This window comes from Prionailurus viverrinus, chromosome D2 (assembly GCF_022837055.1).
Source record: "Prionailurus viverrinus isolate Anna chromosome D2, UM_Priviv_1.0, whole genome shotgun sequence".
Lineage (NCBI taxonomy): Eukaryota > Metazoa > Chordata > Mammalia > Carnivora > Felidae > Prionailurus > Prionailurus viverrinus.
This window is the reverse complement of record NC_062571.1, coordinates 56,056,440-56,075,775: the sequence shown is the minus strand read 5'-3', so window position 1 is coordinate 56,075,775 and position 19,336 is coordinate 56,056,440. Positions and strand designations below refer to the sequence as shown.

General features: G+C 46.0%; 1 protein-coding gene across 2 annotated transcripts in view; it reads left to right on the top strand.

Annotated features, from left to right (window-relative positions):
* The first annotated feature begins 4,860 nt into the window (after positions 1-4,860).
* The window catches only part of BLNK (B cell linker), a 77,300-nt gene continuing 62,824 nt past the window's right edge, over positions 4,861-19,336 (top strand). The window contains exon 1 of one of the 2 annotated variants that reach the window (XM_047824944.1): positions 4,861-5,105. In XM_047824944.1, the coding sequence (XP_047680900.1) occupies positions 5,059-5,105 (47 nt within the window). In that variant the 5' untranslated portion in view covers positions 4,861-5,058. The remainder of the gene's footprint in view (positions 5,106-19,336) is intronic. The other variant, XM_047824945.1, reaches the window with a different exon arrangement.

Genomic DNA, 19,336 nt, shown 5'->3' with positions numbered 1-19,336 from the left:
GACTGATGGGAACAATCTGGCCTCCTAGTGGCCTCCGACTCCACATATCTGCCTCCCACCCTGCTCCTGGCTCGTGGTTGGGCTGTGTGACTGATGTGGAGAAAAGAGTTTGAAAACCCCCAAAGGGATGCTCACCTGCCCAGAAGTTGTGAGGAATAAGATGGTTCCTAGGCGGAGACTCAGTTGCAGAGGGGCATGAATGACATTCGTACTTGGTTCTAGAAGAAGGGGAAAGCCTCTGTAGTCCTTAAGAAGAGTCATCAGCTGGGAACGTGGGCTGGGAATGAGAATGAGGGTGGATCTGGCTACGAAGAAGCAGCAGGAGGATGAGTGGTTATCCAGCCAGGGCCCAGGCTGGCATGAGAGCAGGGTGACAGTACACATGCTACAAAGAATCTTGTCGTCAGATTGGCTCTGAGGGCTGAAGGCAAGGGAAGAGGTGATGGCACATTGACCAAGAGTTGTCCATCCTGACAATAGGCTACTCTAATGTTCCTTCCAACTGGGGACTTGGACTGATACAAGAGTGAAGTCTATTATCATCCAAGCTATTCTCCTAGTAATACAGATGTTGCATTCCTGGCCAATTTGACCTACAGAATTTTGAGTTTACCGAATAGATAAAATAGGGAGCAGACTGGTCTCACCGAAAGCGAGCCTTGGGCTGAAAAGAGCCTTTGCCCATTTGCTCAAGTCACAGATGTGTTCTCTTCTTCCTTTCTGACCCTGCTCCCCGCAAAGGAGGGGAACAGACTGTCAGCATCTGCCACACTTCCTTTTCTCTCTCTGCCTTTTCTGGCCTCTTTTGCTGTTTTCTTCCACTTGCTTTCTGTGTGCCAGGCTTCCTCCCTTAGCTTCCCCCCAAACCTTCTTCCATCTGGGCCCTTAACTAACATTCGCAAGTTAACTAGGCATAGGTCTGACCAACAGCTACTTTGGCCTGCAGTGTCAGAAAGCTACCAGGGCCACTGTGCCTACAAGACACCCACCCCACTCCAGCCCAACAAAGAGGGCCAGCACAAGAGAGGAAAAAATACAGAATGGTTTGGGTGTTTGGGGCCTGGCTTAGGGGGCAGGAAGACTAGATGGCCCTAGGTAAGTAATGTCACCTTTCTGAGGCTCAGACTTCACATCATAAATGGGAATGATAAACAGTAGCCCCCTCCTAGCTGCTGTGAGGCTGACCATCATGGGAGTAGGTTACGGCTAGAACCGCAGAACCGTAGTGCCAACATCACACCTTGCCTACTCTGGTGGTGTGTCTAAACCAGCGCTGGCAGGGGAAAAGCCATCAGCAGGTGGGTGGCAGAGCAGAGTAGCTGAACTTTCAGTTCCAGTGAAGACTTGGACTACTTCCAAGGCTCTGTAAACTGCCACAACCACCCAGTGCGTCATTGGGAAGCAATCTGGCAAAGACCATCAGAAGCTTCTCTTCTGGACACCATGAGGGTGTTGCGTCTGGTGTAATCTAACTTCTGTGCACATGGGCCAGTGTTCAGATACCAAGTCAGAAGGAGCCTGAGCTCTCCTTGAATCCGCTTTCTGTCCTCGGAAGATGAGCTGAGGTCAGGGAGACTAAGTGATTCACCCAAGGTCAAGGATAAGTGATTCACCCAAGGTCAAGGTCTGACCTTATGTCAGAGCAGGCCCTCTGCTGAATCACAGATCTCTCTTGTGATGGCAAAGGCCTGTGATTCTCAGCTTAAAGTATGGAAACAGGCTTGGGTTTGAGGCCCAGCTCTTCCACAAGTGAGTGGTAGAACTTTGAGCCACTTACTTAACCTCTCTACAAATCAGTTTCTTCACATATGAAATGAATGTCATAATATGGAAATATGGAAAGCTTTCAATAGCATGTAGTTGTTTTTTGTCATTAGTGGATGCAAGAAAAGACCCAAGAGAAACCAGGGTTGGTTGGGTCTCATCCCCAAGCTCCAATATAATCTGTCTTTTTGTTCTCAAGCTCCGACATCTCACACAGCTAACTGAAACTTAGACAGTCTATCCTGGCTTTGCCCCATAATCTAGACCATATCTTCTTTTTATTTAAAAAAAATTTTTTAAGATTATTTATTTTTTGAGAGAGAGAGAGAGAGACAGCATGAGAAGGGGAGGGGCAGAGAGAGGGAGACACAAAATCCAAAGCACACTCTAGGCTCTGAGCTGTCAGCACAGAGCCTGATGCGGGGCTCGACCTCACGAACTGTGAGATCATGACCTGAGCTGAAGTCAGACGCTTAACCGACTGAGCCACCCAGGCGCCCCTAGACCATATCTTCTTTTATTTATTTTTGTTAAATATTTAATACATACAGTAGGTACTTATATACCTGCCACTTGACTTCAGAAGTAGGACACCACCATTGCTTTTGAAGCCCTGTATGCCCCTTCACTGTGATCCCACTTCCTGGTAACCATTCACCTGAATTTTACATTTATCATTCCCTCTCTCTGTTTGACCTATAGGTATGCATCTTAAATAATATATTAGTTTTACATGTCTTTAACATTAATATAACAGAAATCATGATGTGTGATCTTCTTTAACTTGCCTTTCTTGCCCAAATTATTTTGTTATTTATCCATACTTACGCAATTGTACTTCACTCATTTTCACTGTTGAATAGTACTCCATTGCATCCATAGGCCACCATTAATTTATTCATTTTCCCGCTGATCCGCAATTGTGTTATTTCCAGTGTTTTTGAATTTTCTATTAAAAATGGTGCTTCTGTGACAATTCTTGCATGTGGCCTTGGTGTACATGGTATATTCGTACTATTTCATCATGTCTATGATCTAAATTGCTTTGGTGATACCAAAGTGTTTCCAGAGTGATTGCACCCACTTGTATTTTTATCAACAGTGTGTTAGAGTTCCAAATTTTCTTTAAGGTTGGTTGGGACTATCCATTTTTCATCTGTTCATCTAGTGATTAAAACTCATATCCACTGTGCTGTGCAAATCACCACTGTTTATTATGCTATGTTGTTCTCCGTGTGCTGTGGAAACCATGTGTGGCCTCATTCTTTTCACAAGTAATCAGCTAAGACTTGGTATCCTCAATTTCCATGTTTTCACTGATCTTCTGGGTAAGCTGGTTGCAGCTACAGACCAGTCATGGCAGCCTGGAACAATATGGCCGTCACACTACACACCACATGGGGCAAAATGTCCAGTCTGGAAAAGCAGACTCTCATTTTTATTATGTCAGACCAAATACAGTAAAAAAAGAAGAAAGACAAGTGGCTGTAAAAAGAAAAAGCAGAAGTGTGACTCTTGCCCCTGCTTTTTTTTCTCTGGGGAAATAAGAAGTTGCCAGTCCAGGTGCTAAACAGAGTTGTTGGTTGACAGAAAAGTCAAGTGGCTGATGGGGTGCACTTTACAGTAATTTAGAAGACACAGGCTATCATCATCCCATTCAGTGAAGCTTGATTTTCTTAATCCTTGATGATGTTGCAATAGCCTTCTCCATCCTGGTCTACTAGTTTCTTTCAGTTAAGAACTATGGAGAGAGGATGGCGGGGGTCTAGAGCTCTTTCGGGATACACTGCAAGCAAATTGAGCTGCTTGTTTGGGGAAAATAAACAACTGGAAGACGCAAGTGCTTGCATTTTTCTTGTGAAAGATAGTCTGCTCCCTTGCTAGCCTGGCCAATTCAGTGGCTTGGCCAAGCAGAAGGGCCCCACCCTTTAATAGCTCTGAGGATTCTGCTCCTGATCATCTGGTCGAACTAGAAATTCAGAGGTAGTACATGAATAATCAAGCTTTACCTAGAGAAATACAGAACTTCTGTTTGTACAAAGAAGAAGTAGAGAAGGGAAGAAATCCACCTACGACTTCCACCTCTGCCAGTACCACTGCTCCTTCTCCTCCTCCTCCCTCCCCTCCTCCTCCTCCCTCCCCTCCTCCTCCTCCCTCCCTTCCTCCTCCTCCATCTCCCTCCCCTCCTCTTCCTCCCTTCTCCCTCCCCTCCTCCTCCTCCTGCCTCCCCTCCTTCCCCTCCATCTCCCTCCCCTCCTCCTCCTCCCCTCCTCCTCCTCCACCTGCCTCCCCTCCTCCTCCACTTCTCTCCCCTCTTCCTCCACCTCCTTCCCCTCCTCCTCTTCCTCTTCCCTCCCCTCCTCCTCCCACCTTCTTCCCCTTCCTTCCTCCTCTTCCCCTCTTCCTCCTCCTCTTTTCCCTTCTCTTCTTTACTCCCCCACCCCATCTCCTTCAGTTCTTCTCTTCCTCTCCTTCCCCCTCTATCTTCAGCCAGACCCGGGGTCTGTACCAGAAGAGGCAACTTGGAACCTCTACTCTGTCCTTTCTCTGTATTCTTCAGACCCAGAAGAGGACTGGTCACCTGGGCAAATGTGGTAAATGTGCACCTTCCTCACCAAGGTGAGCAGGGTGTGTTTGCTGGCTACAGGGAAGTGTGCCAGGCATAAAAGGAACCGTTTCTCTCATTTTCTTCCTCCCTGATCTTAAACTGCCTTCTGCTCACTAAATGACAGTACAGAAATGCTATTTTCATATCATGGTTCTTTAAGTGGAAAAGTTTATCCATGAATTTATGCAAATGAGCAGAAAGTCCCAAAGAGACCTGAGAATTGATTATTCTGCTTTTTCTTGAGCCCAGGAAGCTACTGGGGACAGAATGACACCTGCTGAAAACAAGGACTATATGTGTTTGGGACAACAGGAAGTAGTGACCAGCCAGAAGCCCGTCCTGACCTGATTACAAATCTGGTTATAAAAGAAAGCAGCTGGAAAGAAATTTGCATGTCCAATAGGTTTCACTATTAAAGTTTACACAACGTGGAGTAATCAGCCAAGCTGGCTGGCTACCCAGATCACATGATTGTGTAGAAACATGAAACTTGACTATGTGCTCGAGCAAGTTTTACTTCTCCCTAGTGTAGGGTGTCTGCCAGCAGCCGGCACTCTCTCGGAAATCAGACTCAAGTGACTGGGACCCTTGAGATCAAAGGCTTACCATGCTACTCCCTAGGAGGGCCAGTGACTGCTGACCTTACCACTGACGGTTATTCGTGGCTCTTATAATTAACAAAAAGAATGGACAAGCTTAACAAAATAACTGTCCCTGCCAGTCAGAAGTTGAGGTAAGATTTTCCCCATCCAATACTTCTCCTTCCTTTTTTTTTTTTTTTTTAATGATCTACTGATTCTGAGAAAAACTGAAATCCTGGAATACTTTGCTCGTTGTAAGGCAGTGGGTGGCAATTGCTATAGAGAAGTACCCTGAGTTTTTAAAGAAATATGTAGGAACAAGTGGGCTTATTCTAGCTGGCTTTTGTCATTGAAAGATGCATGTAGGAAGCCCTGGGGAGACGGTAAAAAAGAAAACCCAAGGACTTAGATTCTACTGAAGTTCAGCTTTCAGAGCCTGAATACAACAAATTATTCGAAGGATGCGTTTGTCTAATCTGAATCTCAACCATTTCATTGTGGATTACTATTTAATGTTTAATGTTAAAGATGGTTGTAATCATTTGTATTCATTGCAGTTGTCTCTTATTTATTTTGTGGGTGGATATCACAATTGTGTGGGGACATGAGATCTGTTTTTCCAGTGTTATTTTGTCACTATAGCAATTATCTAATAAAAAGCCACTTAGAAATTAAAAACCAGAAGTGGCCCAAGGGGCAAGAATCAAACAACTCCTCTGAGCTGTGGAAAAGACAGTATCCCAACTTTTTATTTTGAAGATCTTTTTATTTCATGGTAACAGCATCATGGTTGTTGGAGATCGGAAATTTTAAATGTTCAGTGAGTGTTTTATATTCCAACTACCACTGTGACCTTCAGTTTGTCATGGGTGATGTGACACGTGCAACAAGTAAACTATCACAAATAATAAAGAGCTAGACAATTAGAGGTTTTGAGACAAAATTTAAGAGAAATGAGTCTGGAATTTGCAGAGTGACCGCCCTTCACAGTGAGAATTTGGATCTTATACCGGTTAGGTGTTTGGTAAATGGTGTTTTGAAATGAACTGCTGATCTGGGACCGGTAGGCTCCATCAGCACGGCCAGCCATTTCAAGGGTGTGTTGTTGGGTACTGTGGTTTGACCTGCACTGACAGGGGCCAAGAAGGTACCTCAGTCTTTCCCTTGGTCTTGAGTCACTACACTCTCATGGGAGGGGGGGCAGATGAATCAATGAAAGTAGTAAGAGACTAAACGAATATAAGAAGGGAATTGGAGTAGCTGAGAAAGATCTCATGGAGAAAATGCTTCAAGAGCTAGGTTTGAGAGGCAAGTAAGACAAAAGTAGGGTGAGAATTGGAGGAAAAACAATGAGCCGGGAGGGAGGAAATAGAGAAACGCAACTTGGAACTGGACTTGAACACAGTCCACTGGTGGGATGATGAGAGTGTTCTGACCAACAGAGACTATGGAGTAGGGTGTATGGAACCAGAAGGTCCTGGTAAATTGGGATGTGTAGGGTGGAGTCAGCTCACAAAGGACAGTGAGGGCTCTAACCACAGGGGGTTAGAGAATAGTTTACAGGAATAGAAATGTCATGCCAGCAAGCATGTAATAGGGGGCAGGGATACTCTGTAATGGGGCCAGTTAAGCAGCCTAAGCATCTAGTGCCATAGGCCTGGACTTGAGGCACAGCAGTAAGGAGTGAAAGGAAAAGAGTGTAGGGAAGACATGCCAAAGAAACCAACAAGGCATGGATATTAGGGCTTCTCTCAAATGAGCAAGAGGGTTTTATATAGTCCTTTCCAGACATTCCATAACCTGGAGCTACGCTAAGCCTTAGAACCTCTTTTAGGAAATCCAGATGGGAATTTAAATAAGGAAAGGGAATAGAACCTGAATCATCATATGAGCTCCACCCTCTACCCGCCTGGGACAGAGTCCAGCTTAATCACAGAGTGAGTGGTCAATAGGCAGTATACAACCATAGATTATAGGGCGGGAAACCAAAATTATATTGTGGATAATCATACACTACACTCATCCGCTGAAGCAGAAGTAAGTTTTTTTCCACTTGGTTACTCAGTTGTCTTTACAGAATTGGCCTGTTTTGGTAAAATGTGCACTGCCGACGCGGAGCTTTTCAAAGACAGGAAATTGTAAACATGATGGACTTGAAGCACCACCTTAAATCTTTTCTGTAATTAGGTGGGATGTCAAAGAATAGGGAAATGAAATACTTCATCCCTGTGATTTGTGCCCTCTGTCCTGACTGACACCAATTCGGAAGGTTGCGTAACTGCAATTATTTGGTACCAGGTGACAGTATAAGTGAAGAGCTGTGTTTATATCCTTAGGTTTATCAAAATTTATGTGAGACTTTGCCTAAACTCTTAGCCACAAAAATAGAGAGATAGTGAGTGTCCATCAAGGGCACATAGTGATCCTGGAACATAATAACTGTTAGATTAAAACTGACAGTCATGAATATCACTGCTATTCTTTCTTCTTAATTCCGTAGTTGTGTAACTGATTTCCTGAACGTAAACGCAGAACTTTGCATTGATCCTTGGTAAAGTTTATGTTCATTTCAGTTCTTCTTTTTGGCCATTTTGGTTATTTTACCTATTGATTGTGTGACACGTGTGGCATTTAGCTTTGCAAGGGCTGTAGATGTGACAAACACCCTTCCTCTGCCTTAACCTAAGTGGCGAAAAATCTGTCGAGCACGGCAGAGCCTTGTCTTGGGTGTCCGGATCTCACTGCCAGGACTCTCACTTGGAGATGTAATTTCACAGCTTCGGGGACATGACTTCTCTCCTCAGGTCTTGGAATCTTCAATTGGAATTTCCAGTTACTTGGCTTTTCAAGTTCAATTCTTCAGAAACAAATTCACCAGGGCATCTGGTTGGCTCAGTAGGTAGAACATGTGACTCATCATCTTGGGGCCGTGAGTTCAAGTCCCACAATTAGGTGTACAAATTACTTTTTTAAAAAAGGAAAGAAATTCACCTTATTTTCACCTTTCTGCCGCTAGCTCCATCTCTGAGCCTCCCTATTTCTGTCAATTGCATCGTCATCAACCCTAACTCTAATTCATCCCTCTCTGCACCCCCATTCACCTACCGCACCCTGTAGTCTTTCTTTAATGAAGCTTCCATATATTCCATGTATGGCTTTTCTACCACGCCACCCTGGATAAGTCCTCCCCTCTCCTGTGTCCCCCATCTGCAAATGCCGAGTTTGGATGAGCCAATTCCCGAAGCCCCTCTCGGCTCTAATGCCATGTGATCGTTTAGGCATGGAGACTATTCTCTGACCCTACTGTTTAAAGATAGACAGCTTTCAATGATTTTATCCCAAGGCCTTCAGGAGATGTTTCCTGACTGAATCATCCATCTTTGAAAGCTGTCCATCCCTAAACAGTGAGGTCAGAAAACACAACTACACAGCATCCAACAAGGTCACCTAGAAGGTTGCTGTGACGTATTTAGAAGGACAATGCAATTGGAGCCCAAAAGGGCTGAATTTCAACGGCCCATTGCTAGCATATGGGTCCTGAGGAAGTCACTCAACTTCCGTAAGCTTCAGTTTCCTCAGGTGTCAAAACTAGAGATGCCTTCCTCACAGCCTTTTTGTGAAGACGAAGTAAGACAACATGGGCTGACGTGCCAAGAATGGCATTGGCTTCATGGTCAGTATAACAAGTAAATAAAAAGTAAACACAATAGCCAGTCCTTCAACCCACATATCATGAGTGACCATTTGCAGTCTCTCTTTCTCCTCATGGTAATGGACCCAACCCCCTTTAATTAGAATGGCAAGCAGAGCAGGAAGCTGCCCAGGGCCTCGTGATGGATAGAGCAACTCTTGAACATACATGTGTCTGGGAGCATCTCTCTTCTCATTCTTTATAAGCTTAGGGCAGAGGCCTGTGCTCGTGAGGGAAGGAAAAAGAAGGCACAGCATCTAATGGTAGAGACAAGTTACACTTCCCAGGAAGTATTTCTCTTCACACTGCCCATCTGCATTATGTCAGCCAAGAAACTGCTCAACTGGGACTTCTTTTTAAAAAAAAATTTTTTTCCAACGTTTATTTATTTTTGGGACAGAGAGAGACAGAGCATGAACGGGGGAGGGGCAGAGAGAGAGGGAGACACAGAATCGGAAACAGGCTCCAGGCTCTGAGTCATCAGCCCAGAGCCTGACGCGGGGCTCGAACTCACGGAGTGCAAGATCGTGACCTGGCTGAAGTCGGACGCTTAACCGACTGCGCCACCCAGGCGCCCCTCAACTGGGACTTCTTGTGTCACACCAATGGATGGAATCCTCAGGCAAGGCTTCTTTCTCCTTGTGGGCAAGCTACCCTGGAGCCACGTTACTAGAATTTGCTTAGTATTTGTAGCTTTCAGGGTCATTGGCTAGGGAAACTTGGGGCACTCTTTCTCACCCACTCTGGGCATGGTTGTGCCAGGAAAACCCTAAACCAGAGTCCATGTGCGCAAAGCACCCTCTGTCCTGGATCCAGTGATCGCCAGGGTACCATAGCCGAACAACTCCCTTCTTTTCACGCAACTGGTCTCGAAGTGGGCTGTGATACACTTTATTAGGTTCGCAAGGATGGAACCACAATTACATTCCAGCCAAGACTCCTACATCACGGAATTGGAGGAGACTGGGCTGGTACTACTCCAGAGAGTAGTTCTCTCCAGAGAACTTCAGGCACACATTTGCAGATAGTCTCTTGATTTTCCCCCACAGATGATGAACCTCATCTGTTCAGTGGAGAATTTACTGTTTGGTTCATTTTCAAAGAGGATCTTACTCTTGCCCACATGCAGCAGCATCACGGGATCTAGGCTGGTTAAAGAATACGAATAGGAGGGGCACCTGGGGGGCTCAGTCAGTTGAGCATCAAGTCTTGATTTTGGCTCGGGTCATGGTCTCGTGGTTTGTGAGATGGAGTCCCGTGTCGGGCTCTGCGCTGACAGCACAGAGTCCGCTAGGGGTTCTCTCTCCCTCTCTCTCTGTCCCTCCCCCACTCATGCTTGCTTACTTCTCTCTCGAAATAAATAAGTAAACTTTAAAACAAAGAATATGAATAAGAAAAAAAATTTGAATGATAGCTTGTAGCAGGGAAGCGGAAAGGTCTCTCTGGCTTTTTAGAGACTCCACGGAAGCCTCCTTCTGCTGCCCTCCATGAAGGCCTGGCTGCATCATTTAGATCGGTGCTTCTCCACCAGGGGCACTTTCGTCCCCCAGGGGACACTTGATCATCACAAATGTGGAGGGGGTGCTGCTGGCACCAACAGGTAGACGCCAGAGGTGCCGGTAAGCATCCTACACTTACAGAGCAGTACTCACAGCAAAGAATCGCCAAAAATTGCAATAGAGCTGCTGTTGAGAAACTGATTTAGGCCAAGTAAATGAATTCTGTCTCGAACAGGAAGCCCCTCTTCATTTGTATATTCTTACAGAGATGGTATGTGTTTAAAGTTTAGAATATATATCTTTGCAATTGATAAGCCTTCTGATATTCCTCTATCTGGGACGGTTTGGGTAAGGGGTTGCCAAGGAGAAGGGCTAGAGGTGCTGGGGCCTATATTTCAATGAGTTACTATTTTAAAAAAATTTAGGGTCAAATAAAACTAGATTCCACAAACGATATGCACCAATGGGGTATATGTTGTTCTCTCCAGAGAAACGAGAGCAGGAAGATCTCCAGGCATAAGGTCATCTTGGAATAGTCTCTGTTTCTACCTCTGTAAGCAGACCAGGTAAACCATGAGTGCAAATCCTTAGAGTTGGGATAAAAAGCCAATTAAGTGGTAACATAGCTATTAGGAAGTCCAAGGGCTTATAGATCTGATCCTATGGCCAAACTCTGGACAGAGGTGGATACGCTGTGTCTGTCCTAGAGCAGAATGTGTTGCCCTGAGGTCCATGGGTAGAATGTTTCGGGATAAAAGACAGGTTGAGGTGTGGGGGATGAGACACTATGTATCGGTCCACCTTTTAATGTCTTCTCAGTCCCATGTGAAGATGCTGCAGCACTGTGAGGCACGGATCCAAATAACTCTGCCATCACCTTGGATAGTTTCTGCAGCACAATTCACCCTTTCTTGCCTGATCTCCCCATGGCCACTGGTGTATATTTTGTGAAACTGATGGCTGGGTTTTGAGGGTGCAACTTTTTAAAAAAAGAGTTTATTCCAGCTTTAGTAGAAAGGAGTCCTCTATCCAGCCTCCCATGACTCTTTTTTTTTTTAATTTTTTTTTCAACGTTTTATTTATTTTTGGGGGGACAGAGAGAGACAGAGCATGAACGGGGGAGGGGCAGAGAGAGAGGGAGACACAGAATCGGAAACAGGCTCCAGGCTCCGAGCCATCAGCCCAGAGCCTGACGCGGGGCTCGAACTCACGGACCGCGAGATCGTGACCTGGCTGAAGTCGGACGCTTAACCGACTGCGCCACCCAGGCGCCCCCTCCCATGACTCTTTAAGTTGGTGTTGATCTTATCCAGAGGTGAGCAGTTGGTGTGATCCTCTTACACTATTGGGAATGATGAGAGGATATGCGTGCAAGGGGTCCAGGCTGGTGTGGGGGGCTGCTGCGTGTTGTAGTGTCAGACGCTCAGGCTCATGGGTGACCCCAGATCCTGCTTCCAAGCTAAAGGGCTGCAGTGCCCTTGCCCACTATGGCTATGACCTTGCCGGGGAAACCATCTGAGTCTGCTTAACCAGACTCTGTCTCTGTTGGATAATGGTCAGAGGGGCTGCCACTCTCTCCCCATCAGACACGTGTGTCTCTTGCTTCGTGATTCCCCTCTGTCAGCCCCTCTTCTGTGTCAGCCTTTCTGCTTCTTTAAGGTGGCCCTGTGTCTCTCTGTTTGTTCAGGGCCGTTGATGTCTAAGCCTGAAGGACAGCTTCAGTGTTCTCACTGCACACGCTTGCTGGACTTCCTGGGCCCCTAGAAATGATGTAGTCAGTTCTGGTCACAGGTTCCCTGAGCCACACCAGCTGAGCCTGCTCCCCCTGCTCTGTGGAAGGACACGGACAGCAGCGGAAAAGCCCCCATCCAGATCACACAGGTCTCCTGGCGAGGACTTGGGAGGCCGTCTCTTTAGCAACTTTATTTCTGAGGCAAGAAACCTAAGGCCCAGAGAGGTGAAGTCACTGTCGGAGCTCACATAGCCGATCCTGCTCCAGAACCGTAGCTCCCTGTTTGCCTGCTGGGAGAAGGGAGTACATAGGCCACTCCCCTCTTTTTTTTTTTTTTTTTTACCCTGTGTCAGGTGTTGACCAATAGAGGTTGGTCCAGCTTAGTCTATATTCTGTATTTGCCCTAGATATTAAAAAATTTTTTTTTAATGTTTATTTATTTCTTGAGAGAGACAGAGTGTGTGAGTGAGGGAGGGGCAGAGAGAGAGGGAGACACAGAATCCAAAGCAGGCTCCAGGCAGTCAGCACAGAGCCCAATGTGTGGCTGGAACTGATGAACCGCGAGATCATGACCTGAGCGAACTTGGGCGCTTAACCGACTGAGCCACCCAGGCTCCCCTAGACATTTTTTTTAACTAAAAGAACTAATTTACTAGTGAGAAACCCCAGAAACCCCTACAGAACCATGCCCGTCAGTATTTCAGGCTCTTACAGGTTTCCTGGTCTGCACTTGAATTCTGGGCTGACCCAGCACATTTGATATCTACGGATACATGTTTTTCCAAGAACGTTCCCACAGTCGTTTGTGTAGTCTGAGAGTGAGCTGTAATTATAAAGAGAAGAGTCGGTCTCACGCATAGACCAAGCATACAGGACCGACGTGGTATAATTTAAGAAGTGCTCAGAAAGGTGTTTTTGCCATACTGGAAAGAATAGGATCTTTGAAATCAGGCAGGCCTGGATTTGAGTACTTCTCTGTACTTACCAGCTCATGGTCTTTGAACGGGTCACGTAATCCCTTTTCGCCTCAACCTTCTCATCTGGAAAGTAATATCATACATTATTATAATAACGTATAACAGAACAGGGGTGTTGTAGCAGTGAATATGTTAAACAGAGAGGAAGAGATCCGTGGATGCTTCCTTCCCCCAAATCCCTCCTGGCCGGGGCTTTCCCAAATTGTGTCATTAAAGAGGCATCCATGTGGGATAAGGCAGTGTCTCAGAGTCCTGGTTCAAAATGAAAGCTCACCGAGGGTAATAGGTTAAGGCATTAAGGCACTATCTGTCACCAACATCCCTGCGGCTGGAGGGCAGATAGCTGGGCTTTTCTCTCCCGCACAGAGGTGGCTCAGTCCGCAGCTGTTAGCTGGAAGAATGGGACTTTGTTCAGGAAAGAACAGGTGATAAGGAGGGAAAGTTTGGAGGAGGGAGATCACGCCTAAGCCAAGGGAGTTGGCGGTGGGGGGCTGTGGTTAAGGATGCTCCCTACAGGGTGAGAGACCCCCTCCCCCCATTCAATTTGTTGTCGTTGTTTAGTTTACAACTTCACCGCTATGGGATGAAGAATAATCTCTTAGGCACAGGAAGCGTATCAGTGTCCACACTCAGTACCTGGCCGGAAGGAAAGTCATCTTATTTTAGTGCGAATTACTATGGGTGGGATAAAATACAAACTTGGGAAATACACTTTCGAAAGGGAAATGGCAAATGAAATACCAAATCCTTGGAAAACCAGATCCTCGTCGTTATCTGTGACTATTGTGCCTTTTAAGCAGTCTTTACAGCCTGTTTAGGGTCAAAGTCTTTTTCTTTTTTTTTTTTTTTTTACAATAGAAAGTCTTTTCATTTCGTTTCATATCATTCTCCACATTCAAAAATGATCACATTTGCAAACCAGTCACAGATGATTGGGCCTAATATACCTGATGCATGCCGAACACAACCTCTTAAAACGATTAAAACAAAAGGTATTTGTGTAAATACCTCCAAATAAAATGGGGGGAAATCTGCTTTAAAATTGCTAATGACCTCTTTGTGGGAATGAGGTTTCCTTTTGGGGTGATGTAAAACCTCTGCAACTAGATAGCGGTGGTGGCTGCACCCCGTCAGGAAGTTGCTCAATTGCACACTTCGAAACGGTAGAAATGGTCAATTTTACACAGTGTATTTCGCCTCCATAGAAAAAAGTGACAATGAAATTATTTTCTGTACTTACCATAAAATATTATACTTGGGGATCCGTGCTATATTTTTTTTCACCAATTAGATGTTGTTTCAAAGTGTGTTTTCACGTATTATTAATAAGCATTTTTGGATGGTTTTTAAGAATTACAAGGCTTCTTTCCACTTCAATCCCCACATGTGATATTCCCCAATAGGGTTTTTTCCCAGATCCCAGTGAAATGAGCTTAACTGAGCCGAATTTTTCAACGTACTAGAAATATCATTCCTCAAAATCACTCTTCACTCTCTGAAAATATCTTTGCTTTTAACTATCAAACTGGGATGCCCAGATAAGTGGGTGACAATATTATATTGTGCCAAGGTAGACATAGGCAAGAGTCCTTTTTTCCCATCAAGGTTAATCTTTAAAAGGACATGCTTGGGGTGCCTGGGTGGCTCAGTTGGTTGGGCATCCGACTCTTGGTTTCTGATCAAGTCATGATCTCACAACTCATGGGTTCGAGCCCTGCATTGGGCTCTAGGCTGACAGCATGGAGCCTGCTTGGGATTCTTTCTTTCTCCCCGCCCCCCCTCCCTGCTCACTGTCTCCTTCAAAATAAATATATAAATTAAAAAAAAATTTTTTTTAATTTAAATGAGCATGCTCGGTTACTTGGGTGGCTCAGTCAGTTGGTTAGGCATCCAACTCTTGATTTCAGTTCAGGTCATGATCTCGTGGTAGTAAGATCAATCCTCCTGTCAGCCCCTCCCCCTGCCCCAGTCCCCCTCCCCTGCTGAGCACAGAACCTGTTTAGGATTCTCATTCTCTTTGCCCTTCCCCAACTCACACGCACTGTCTCTCCCTCCCCCCCACCTCTGTCTCTCTCTCTCTCTCTTTCTCTCACTGAAAATAAATAAATAAATAAATAAATGAACATGCTTAAATTCTTAAAAACACATTCCTTTTCTAGAATTACACAGATTACATTTTCGGAAGGTTCTGAAATGTGATTAGAATTATACATCACATCATCGTCTTACAAATTTGTTGTTTGGGAATCATCAGTTCCCCAGGGCAATTTTCATGCCGGTTGAGGAGAGACCGTGAACATAGCAAAATGTCAGCTGTCTGCACCTTGTTAGAACAAAGAGCATGTCAAAGCCAAGCACAGTGACGGGATTAAATAACATGACCTCTGGGGACTGTTCCAAACCAACAGTCTGTGCCATCTGTGGACACAGGAGCCTCCTGTAACTTTTTTGCATTTTGCAACCTGCTTATGTATGTATGGTTTTTTGGAAGAGATTTCCCTTCCCCCCAGTCCCTCCCTGCTGCGTGAGTGGCTGAGCGAGGGGACCAGCAAGGCCTCCTCAGCGCTGGGAGGAAGGAAAGTGTGTCCCTGCAGTCCCCGCAAGTCAGTAGAAACTATCACAGCAAGTGGCAGATCATCTAAGAACTTCTTGAGTCTAGTTTAGCCTATTTCCTTTGTCACCTCATCAGTCTCAGGGTGCTGTGCCCCGTGCCTAACTGCCTCTGGCAGGGTAAAGCGTGCCAGGATTTGTAAAAAGGATTCAGGGCCTTCATAGGATCATCCCTACTCCTGCCTGTGCAGGTCAGCCCAGTTGGACTTATAACCCAGATCAGCACTTCAGATATGCCAAAGACAACCACAAAGTATTTGCAGATCGAGGTAGAAAGAAAAGAAAGAAAAATGGTAGAGTGTCTGGAGAAACTTGCAAGTTAATTTCTCTGGTTAACGGTGGTTAAGAACCGCAGAAACAAGTTGCTAACAGTTAAGCCGCATGCACCCCTCCACGCCAGGACTCCTGGGCAGTCTTTGTCACTAGGATGCCGTGAAAGGACACGGGCACGTGGTGCCCTGGTCTCCCTCCGTGAGTCCAGCCATCCTGCTTCTCAGGAGGTCCCAGACCCCAGAGGGCCTGGACCGCGTTCCTACCCACTCCCCACCTGCCTGCACTACCCTCTGCCTCTCCTCCTGCCATCTGTCCTCTTTGTTTTCTGCCCCTCCTTAAAGATAGAGACAGGCCCCTAAGAGCCCATGCTTCCCTCTAGCAACAAGTCAGCTCTTGGGGACCAGCAGCAGGGTGGTGGTGGGGGCACATGTGTCCCCAGTAAAGACTGCTTGCTTGGTGGAAGGATCGGATGCCTTCTCCAGGGACAGAGATGGAGGTGACCAAAGAGGCCTGTGGTGATGGCCCCTCCTGCCCGGGTAAGGGTCAGGCTGAAACAAGCCAGCATAGGTTATCCACGGGTGGTTGGGAGCATGGGCTCTGGAGTCAAAAGGCCCCACTTTGAATCCCAGCTGTCCTCAACTGGGTGTAGGACATGGGACAAATTACCCAACTTCTCTGAGTGAATGTTTTCTCATGTATTAAAACTGGGATAATCACAACAATGTGAATATGCAATGTATAGGCGAAAACACTACTGATCTAGACACTTAGAAGTAGTTAAGATGATAAATCTGGTGTGTAGTTATTTTTAATCACAGTAAAAAATGCGGATAATAATAGGACCTACCTCAGAGGGTCGCGAGGGTTAAGTGAAGTAATAGATGCAAAGCACCTGGCGCATAACACAGGCTCACTAAGCGCCAGCTTTTACTATTGAACTACCGATTATCTGAGTCTGACCACCGGCATGGCTTCCTGGGCACGGACTGTTCATGGTGGCTCTGGGCTGTGGCACAAGAAAGTGGAAGACGCAGTCCCTGCAACGGAAAAGTTGAGCCTCTGGCAGGAGACCCAAGCCATGTGTAGAAAGGGAAAGAACAGGGTGTGATGGAAAGAGCTGGGGAATCTTTAGCTAATCAATCTTTTTTTTTTTTTTTAAGTTTTTGAAATTTATTTTGGGAGAGCAAGCATGCACGAGCAGGGAGGAGAGAGAGGGGGAGAGAGAAGGGGAGAGAGAGAATCCCAAGCAGGCTCTGCACCATCAGTGCAGAGCTCGATGTGGGGCCCGAACTCACGAACCCTGGGATTATGACCTGAGCCGAAGTCAGATGCTCAACCGACCAAGCCACCCAAGAGCCCCTTTTGCTAATCAATCTTGGGACAGTGGCAACATTTCTCTAGAACTTAGTTTCCTCCCTTACAACAAGAGGGGATTGATCCACGATATTACTAAAGTCTCTCTCACTGTGACTACCTTAATGACAGGCAAACCTAAGAGTCAGGGTTTCCAAGCTGTGTGGTCCGAGACAAGACAAGCGTCATGATCTCTCTGGGCCTTGGTATCTGCATCTGTGAAATGGGACGGTGGTGCTAACTCATCCTTGGGGGGCTTCCTCACCACAGAAGGGGCTGTCAAAACTTTTGTGCCATCTCCAGTGCGGACTCACTTTCTAGAAGGAAGAAGCCCCCTCTGCTGCTGAATTTGCAAATCTAAATATAGCACCAATGATGCCACAGGAAGGAGGGACATGAGGAAGCTGGGCCAGGACTAGAAGAGGGTTGGAGAGGCAGAGGAGGGAAGCCTGCCAGCCAACGGGACGGGACAGTCTCTGCCGCATGCAGATAGCAGACTAGTCACTAAAAAGTGGCATTCTGCTTCAAGATGATGGTTCACAACCAGAGACTTCAGCTTTGAGACAGAAATTATCCAAAAGGAAGATATTTTGTGCAAATCAGAGAATCCCCCAGTCTCTGTCTGTGTTTGTCCTCTGGTTTCACATAAACCAGAAGGTTTTTGTCATGAGATTAGGGGGTGGCAGGACCTTTTTCCTGCATTCCCAGGGGGAAGGATTTGTGCTCAAGCTAGTTAGCTCTGTGTCCGGCACCTGACTTTCCCAGCGTGGGCACTCATCCAGGGTTTATAGACTAAAGAAGACAAATACATGTTTCATGTAAAAAAAAAAAAAAAAAAGATAACATTAAACTTTAAGAAGAAATCCTCCACCCATCAGTAAGTTAAATAGTATTTCAAGATAATACTTTAAAAATCAAAAGTAAGGCAAAAAAAAAATAGTTCACGATGAACAAAAAATTGAAATGTTATTGTTTATTTATTTATTTACTTCTTTATTTTGTTTTTCGTTTAATTTATTTTGAGAGAGAGAGTGGGGGAGGGAGGAGAGAGAGAGAGAGAGAGAGAGAGAGAGAGAGAGAGGAGAGAATCCTAAGCAGGCTCCACGCTGATGCAGGTCTGGAACTCATGACCTGTGAGATTATGACCTGAGCACAAGTCAGATGCTTCACCGAATGACCCACCCAAATGCCCCACAATATTGACATTTTAAATGAAGACAGGACCAGTATTGCGGATCTGTTCTGCCTCAGACCCCGGTATGGGCCACCGTGCAGCCATCAGTTCTTCCCCCTGCCCAGCTGGGGCACTAAAGGGCATCTTGATGTTATCTTTCTAGCATCTCCCTACCGTGGACTCGGCTGGGGCCCAGGAGGGCTGCTTTCATACCGGTCTCCCAGCCACCAGTGTCCCCTCCTCCCTTTTTCTACCCTAACCTGGGCACACCTCTGAGGAAAGGTTTTCAGGGGCTTCCTGCTGCCTATAACCCATCTCCTTGGCCTGACTAACAAGGCCCTTGCTGCCTGACCCCACCCTCCAGCCTCATCTATGACTCCACCCTTCCCCCAACACCCCACATCCTGCTGCTCTCAGCTTCTCACCAGACCCCAAACATCCCAGCCAGTTTCACCTCTGGGCCTTGGCACCTGCTGTTTCTGCCACCTGGCTCCTGCTCCTCACTCTTCTGCCTGCTGAATTTCCATTTTCCCATCAGGATCCAGTTCCCAGGACACTTCATCTCAAAACTTCGGGTCAGCCACTCCCTTCTCAGGGGCCCTCACAGCCCTCTGATCCTCCCTATGGCCAAAGGAGGAGTTTTCCCTTTTACGTGTCTGTATCATATGGATGTTTAGGGATTAGCATGTATCACTTTCATAAAATGAAGAAACAAAACTACTTTGAGTTTAGGAAACGAAGTTTAAGATACAGCATACAAAAGATGTCACGTGAACCAAATAACAGTTCACAAACTGCTATCAACACTGGAGATTAGATGGCCCATCAGTAGTCCTGCCTGAAGTGCTATAAATCCAGGATATACGGAAATAAACTGTAGAGCTCCAAAAGACCTCAGCGCCCCTGTAATCCAATCTTCTCGTTTTACAAGAGAAAATGAGGCACTGGGAGATGAAGGGGATTGCTCAGATTGGCGAAGCCAGGAAGCAGCAGAGATAAGAGCAGAATCCACCTCTCTGGGCTCCAGTGCTCTTTCCCTAAGCGACATCCTTCCTGCGCCCAAGAAATAATCTG